General features: G+C 45.7%; 1 protein-coding gene across 1 annotated transcript; it reads right to left on the bottom strand.

Annotated features, from left to right (window-relative positions):
• Positions 1-407: 407 nt before the first annotated feature.
• PHLDA1 (pleckstrin homology like domain family A member 1) lies at positions 408-6,983 on the bottom strand. The gene is made up of 2 exons (XM_017872519.1): positions 5,508-6,983; positions 408-5,098 (listed from the first exon to the last, which is right to left on the bottom strand). The coding sequence occupies exon 1, from the start codon at positions 6,764-6,766 to the stop codon at positions 5,534-5,536; it is 1,233 nt and encodes a 410-aa protein (XP_017728008.1). The 5' UTR covers positions 6,767-6,983; the 3' UTR covers positions 408-5,098; positions 5,508-5,533.
• Positions 6,984-7,333: the final 350 nt, after the last annotated feature.

Raw genomic sequence — 7,333 nt, 5'->3', positions numbered from 1 at the left:
GTCCGTCTTCTGCTTTCAACACAAAATAGGAAGGTTTATGAATACCTGTTTGAAGGATGACTCAGAGACAAAGCTTTACCCTCCCAAGAGACATAAGAGAACTAGACTACCTCTGGGACTCAAGAGGGAATTGCTATTGAGCTGATTCACTAGGGACTGTTTCTGGTCCTCTGGGAAACTATGGAAAATTCCACTAAGGTTCATTAGCATTCTGAAAGCTAATTTTTTCACCAACAGACCTGAGTGAATTTTCATATTCCAAATTCCCAGTGAATTTTTTAAAATTGAATTCCCAACCTCAAAATGGTCTTTTTTTCCCCCAGAATGCCCAAGTAATTCAGAATCTCTGTTTTGCAAGAACACACAGTGCATGTGCCAGTTGAACAAGGCCTTCAAAAGTCCACAGGTCGGTTGTCTCAATAGATACTTTATTTGAAATGGAATGCATTTTGAAAATATGAAAAATAAATCACATCTCCCCAAAATCATCTAAGAGACATATTTACACAAGTTCTGACCATGCTAAAAAATTCACGAATGTGATGGTGTATAAAGCATTTGGTACATGATGACACTTGCTTTCCAGAAGCTGGCATTTGTATACTATAAAACGTTAAGAAGAAGGCTGACCTCGGAATGTAACAGAAAATAGTTTTATGTTTCTTCTCAGTATACAGTGACCTGGAAGGACTACCTGTTGTTAAAACCTGCTTCCCCACTGCTCAGCCTGCCATCAGCTGACCAGCTGCAGAGCAGTGGAGAGTAGGTCTCATCAGCTTTTGTGCAGATGCTTCTAATCCAGAGTCCTTCTGCTTCCTTCATTGGACAATATTGCCCTTTCTAAGAAAACCCTGTTAGATCCTGTACTCCATTTAGCAAATGCCCCGCCAGCAAAGTCACAGATCACTTTTTTACCCAATCTTAGGTAAATCTGGATTATCTGCCCAACCGTGCAAGTCAAAAAGCCACCCTTGAAAACTGTGTCAAGAATTGAGGAAACAGGTCTTAAGAACCTATCCAACACATAATTCCATAACTAATACATCTTACGTTGTTTTAGGCAAATAGGTGTATCTCTTGAATCACTGATGGATTCAATACCAAGATCTATAATTTTCACATTTAAAATTTATTCTGTTGAGGACATTTTATTGCTAAAGCAAAAGCCAATTAGTTTGACACACAAAAAAACAAAACAAATGCTCACAGTCCTATCTTCATAGGATTCTGTGCTATAAAATTGCTCCAGGTTCAAGTCTTAGACCACTCTTCTAAGCCTGCTACTAAATATAATATTAACACAGGAGCCAAGCTAAAACCACGTGACTTTTCCCCTAGGGACAGAAAATAAGGGATGTGTTTGAACTCATACACTTGCAGCAAACTTTACTGTCAGATTTAAAATTAGGGCTTTCTCTTAAAGAGCTTCTTTAAGAGAAATACAGAGTGTTTGGTATATGAGAGAAAAAAATAGTTAAAACAAGACTTTCAACTTAATCCAGACTTCCTAACAGTGTTTACATGTGAGGGAAACTCACTTTAAGTAATGTGTGTTTTTTATTTTTACCGTCATTGGAGACAAAAACACAAAACCATAAACATTTGAAGTGAAATTATAAAGATGGTTTGATTTCTACATGATTAGAGAATCCCAGCTTGCTCAATGAGGAAAATGTTCATTTTAAAAGGGCCCCTTATAGACGTTTACTCTCCGACGCCAGCACTCCCCATAGAGCATACACAGATAGATCTAAATGGATTTCCACTAAGAAAGTCTGTTTAAGAAATTTCGTCATGATGTTTAGCCTGTTCCAGAATTCGTTGTTCTCAGGGAACGACATGAGAGCAAATAAAAGGAACACTCAGCGAGGCAAGAGACAGCATCTCCCAGATGCTGGGGAGTTACACATTTTGTCCTTCCTTCCTTTGTCCCAACAGACAGTTATTGAGCTCACTGTGTATGAGGCTTGGTGCCAACACAAGTTCAAGGATAAAAAGTTCAGTTTCCAGATGGAACATTGCTCCTAATTTTCCAACTTTTTACATTTTATGTTTATTTAAGAGTGGGTCTTCTATTGGATCTGCCCTTTCGGTCATCTTTTCCTTGAGTTGAAAATGCATTTTTTACCTTTTCCATGAAGTTGATTTGTCAGGCTTCAAAATACCTTAGGTGGTTTGTATCATTTTCTTACAGGTAGATAGAGCCACTGAGACATTAAATGATGTACATTTATATTTTGTTTTGGTTAGTCTTATTGAGCATGTTTGCTTTTTTGCTCTGGAAAAATTATTAATAATAATTTCAAAGGTGTCAAAACAATAAAAGCCATTCTACTTCTCTCTGATTTCTTAGATTTCACATTAAATGCTAAGAGGGGTTCAGAATAGAAAGTGATAAAGGTCAACATAAATATCACAGCAGACTAAGGAACAAGGGCTATGGAAAGTCAAGAAACTGTTATTCTGGGGCCAGGCATGGTGGCTCACGCCTGTAATCCTAGCACTTTGGGAGGCCAAGGCAGGTGGATCACCTGAGGTCAGGAGTTCGAGACCAGCCTGACCAATATGGTGAAACCCCCGTCTCTACTAAAAATATAAAAATTAGCCGGACGTAGTGGCATGCACCTGTAGTCCCAGCTATTCAGAAGGCTGAGACAGGAGAATTGCTTGAACCCAGGAGGCGGAGGTTGCAGTGAGCCGAGATCGTGTCACTGCACTCTAGCCTGCGCGACAGAGTGAGACTCCATCTCAAAAAAAAAAAAAGAGAAAAAGAAAAGAAACCATGATTCTGGTGGCCCTATTAAGAACCATGGCCACCACAGGGGGAAAAAAAGGAAATCCAGCCACCAAGAGGGAGCCTGGGCATACTTTTTTAAGCAACGAAATTACCTAGCCCCATATGTAAGCTAACAACATACAAATGCCTTTTTTGAAAGCTACATCAATCTTAATTTGTAAAGTATTTGGTACAGATTTTTTTATTTTTAGTACAAGAATTTAAAAGAAAAATCCTCCATTGGGAAAAAAATTGTGGTTCATCTGGAGTTATTATGATTTGCATGCATTAAAAGTATAGTACTATGAGGCATTCCTCAAAAAGTACAGTCGTACTTCTAAGGAAGCTGAACCAAACTTGATTTAAGAAATCTTTAGATCTGGCTCTCATTTCATATACATATATACACACATATACATATATACATATTAACATATGTGCATATGTGTGTACATGCCTGTTCTCATATATGTATACGTACATGCATATTCATATATGTATATACATATATACATATGAAACAAGTTTTTAAATGTTGGCAGCATATTTTCACAACTGCAACCTAAATAACCACTGGAAGTGGGGGTCCACTTAAGTTTTGTTTGCCATTTGCTTAATAGGGGAAAACTATTTTAATTTTCCCTGCAACTTTTTGGGTAAGAGTTATGATCTCAAAATGTCATTTAACTATTGCACTAAAAAGTACTTTGACCTTGGAACTCCTTTCTAGATGGAAGGAGAATAAAGACATCTGTAGCATGTAATTCTATTTTTATTTCTTGACTATATAACTTAGCAGTGGTCTGATACTGACCGTTTCAATTTAAATGCTGGAAAAATACTGACCAAGACTTTCTGTGAAAAAGATAATGGAAAACAGAAACTAGTTAGTAAAGCCATGCAGATAGGAAGTGATTTTCAGCCCCAAGAGGACTTTGTATCATCTATGGCTCCATTTAAACTTAAGTAGCATCTGCCCTGGTGGATTTTGAACATCCTTTTGATTTAACACAGAAGAAGGTTTGTTCTACCTTTAAAAGCACATCCTCTTTCCCCCCCTCCCCCCAGACTCCTCAACAAGTGCCTTCTAAGACAAGACTGGGGTTGTTTTCTTACTGAAAATCCTGTGTTTATCCAGTCTTTTCCTTTTCAATTTCTGAGTTTAGCTAACCTAAAAACAAAACAGAATCCTCAAATTTCTCACAGAGCAATGAAAAGCAAAACAGTTGGTTTCTCTGATCAACATCATTTTCAGTATGAAAACAAAAAGTGATGACGCCTAGACCTTTGAAATATTTACAAATTGTACTTTAAACAACGAGATTTTTCAGTGTGCTTCTAAAACAAAGTAAAGGGATCAGAAAATGTGGTTCAAGTGTGCAAAGCTCTCGGAGAAAGGTCCTGCAGCCTGGACAGGAGCACAAATACTCTCTTATACAAGTTAAATATACTCTTTTCCTCCACAACATTTTTGAAATGAAACAGCAAATGCATTTATACTCATAAATCAGTCAAAAGGCCTCTTCTCCTTGTTAAGCCCTTTACACACAGATGATAAAAGGTTTTCCTACAGTAGATGTGGCCCTACCACATATTCAAGATACAATCATCCTACCATCATCAGTTAGCTTATGTTTTAAATATTTTGAAATCAGGTATCCCTACTACTGATTTCCTTTTAGAAACTATCTTGAGCATTAGATATTCATAATTACACCATTTTGAACTTTTAGCTTTTTTAAATTTCTAGACAAACTATATGCCTAAGCAAAAACAAAACCAAAAATCCTCAAAAAAAGTAGTATCGGAGTTTTAATTTCAACCACCTGGCATAACAATGAAAGTGTCATACCTTCTGAAAGTACTCCAGGAATAATGACTAGATTCTTAATGTTTTCCCCTCCACCGCCCTTTTTTATTTTCCAACACTAGGACTTACTATGGAATAGGTTTTGAAAATAAAGTTTCCTTTTGGAAAATGGCCTACATTCAGAAATGTCTTAGAACAAGCATTAAAAAAAAAACTAATAAATAATCATAAATCAAAATACATTAAAATAAAATTACAGTACATCATCGCTCCTAGAAAATTCACCATACTGGACGATCCTTTCAAAGGTTCATAAATAACAGTCTTCTTGACTCAAAATCGTTTCCTGCATCGTGATGAAAAGTATGCAGAAAACTAAGACGAATCACAAGTTTTCAGTAGGGTGATGTCCAAACTACTTGATCTGGTGCGGGGCGGAGAGACTGTTTTGCTTTTGATCCAAGTGAAGACAATAGAAATGTGCTCGTCCCACTTCTTCAAGTCCTCAAAACCTGGAAAGAAATGACACCGAGTGAAGTAGGTGGTTAGGAACCCTCCCAGACCAGTTCTGTTCGGGCCAGTCCGGCTGACAAAGCGGGCTCAGAAAGGCACCGCGGTGTTTCCCTCAAGTGCCCAAACACACAGTCAAGTAGGGCTGGGGGGCGCACCACCGGACAAGGACGGTCGTGATGGGCGCGGGCGCGGTCTGCGAGGCCCCCTGCCTGGCCCAGGTCTCCCCAGCCTTCCCTCTCTGCCCAGGCCCTCCTGGCTCCAGTTTGTTTCTGTTCCTTCCATCGCCCCAGAAACTCGGAATGAGTTCTGATTTCTCCATACAGGAGCCGAACCTGTGAGCAAGCTTCCTACGCCTTCCAACACACTCCCGAGACCCACTCCTCCGGAGCGCGAGTGCCGGGACCTTACCTTGTCTGGCCCGGGAGCTGCCCCCTTCAGGCAGAGTTGGAGGTGCTGCGGAGAAGCCGGTGTCCGTGCGGCTGCGAGTGCGGCTGTGGGTGCGGGTGCGGTATTTGGTGAGGGTGAGGGTGCGGGTGAGAGTGTGGGTGCGAGTGCGGATGAGAGTGTGGATGTGGATGTGGATGTGGATGCGGATACGGGTGGAGCTGCTGGGGCTGAGGCTTGGGTTGGGGCTGAGGCTGGGGTTGTGATTGGGGCTGGGGTTGCGGCTGAGGCTGAGGCTGGGGTTGGGGTTGGGGTTGGGGTTGGGGCTGGAGCTGCGGCTGCGGCTGCGGCTGCGAGGGGGGCTGCTGCTGGACCAGGTGCTGCTGCTTCTGCCGCGTGGACTTGACCGCCAGGATGGCCTGACGATTCTTGTACTGCACCATCTGCAGCGTGATCTCGGCGTTCCAGCCCTGGTCTTGCGGGCACCGAAAGTCGATTTCCTTGCCCTCTGCCATCACCACAGTGAAGTACATGTACTTGCCCTTGCGCTCTACACAGTCCACGGTCTTCATGTTGGAGAAGTGCAGTTCCTTGAGCTTGACCGGCGGCTCTAGGCTGGCGACAGCAGGGGCACTGGGTAGGGACGGCTCGGCCGGCCCCTGCCCGGGCTGTTGTTGTTGTTGTTGCTGCTGCTGCTGCTGCTGCTGCTGCTGCTGGTGTTGCAGCTGCTTGGGGGGGATGAGCAGCAGCCCCTCCTCGGTGAGGATGCAGCACTTTTTCTTCCAGAGCTGCAACAACCCGTCGCTGCGCTTCTCCAGCACGCCCTCCTTCAGCGCTTTGCAGCCGCTGCTCTCCAACATCCTCCCAGCATAAGAGGGGCCGCCGCTTGGCTCGGCCTCTCCGTTTCCAGCCGCGCGGGCCGGGGGCAGCAGCAGCAGCCGCGCGCCGTCCTCGCCCCAGCGGCTCCCACGGCCGCCTGCCCGGAGCGCGCAGAGGAGGCTAACACGCAGGAGGCAGAGCGGCGGCGGCGGCTGTAGGTCCCGGCAGAGGGACAGCCGCGTCCTGATGCGCCACAAGGTCCCGGAGCCGCGAGCTGCCGGGCCTCTGCCGTCCTCTTGCGAGCGCTCACTGAAGGGCACTGGCCGGGCCCCCTCGCGGCGCTTTTGAATGGGCCATCTTCCCCACCCCCGAGTGACACCCAGCGGAAAAGGCGGCTCCTGGCGCCCGCACCACGGGGGAAAGCCCAGCTCGGAAAGGCGCTCGGCAGCCGGCGCACGCCTCATTAACTTGGGGCCTTTCCAAAGCCGGCTGCGTCCACGCCCCCCGCGTCCCTCGCCCCGCCTCTCACCGCCCACTTGCTGCCGCGCTTGTTCCCCTGGAAGGCGACCGGGACCCGAGCCCCGGAAACTCCTCTCCTCCACCCAGGGCGATCGCCCAAGGAGCCCTGGCTGCCTGGCGACTAATGCCGACGCTCACAGGGCGCTGCGAAGCCATCCCCCGCGTCCCGCCTCTCCCCGGCCCGCGGGGCTCTCTGCTAACAGCCTCAGAAAGTGAGGACGGGGCGCAGAGGCGGGGCAGCTTCCAGGCAGTGCTGTCTCTCCGTTCTTGGGAATTAGCCCTGGGGATTCGCTCTTGGGTCCGACAGCCCGCAGAACCAGCGTGGTGGCCTGGTTGAGCCGGGAGGCCGGGGCCGAGGCTCGCGAGTCCGGCGAGTATGCCTCCCCCGGACGCCTAGGTAAACAAGTGAGCGCACAGAGGACATCGTGTCTTCCCAGGCATATTCGCTCACGGTCACTAAGTAGCTCTTCTTGGAAAGAGGGCGATTGTTAAAGCAATGGTGCGACTGTCGG

Source organism: Rhinopithecus bieti, unplaced genomic scaffold (assembly GCF_001698545.2).
Source record: "Rhinopithecus bieti isolate Rb0 unplaced genomic scaffold, ASM169854v2 scaffold_5476, whole genome shotgun sequence".
NCBI lineage: Eukaryota > Metazoa > Chordata > Mammalia > Primates > Cercopithecidae > Rhinopithecus > Rhinopithecus bieti.
Note: the sequence above shows the minus strand (reverse complement) of the source record. Positions and strands in the feature narration are given on the sequence as shown.

What these genes read in the sequence shown, in the direction of transcription:
- PHLDA1 (XM_017872519.1), bottom strand. Translation starts at nt 6,766, where the DNA reads ATGAGGCGTGCGCCGGCTGCCGAGCGCCTTTCCGAGCTGGGCTTTCCC.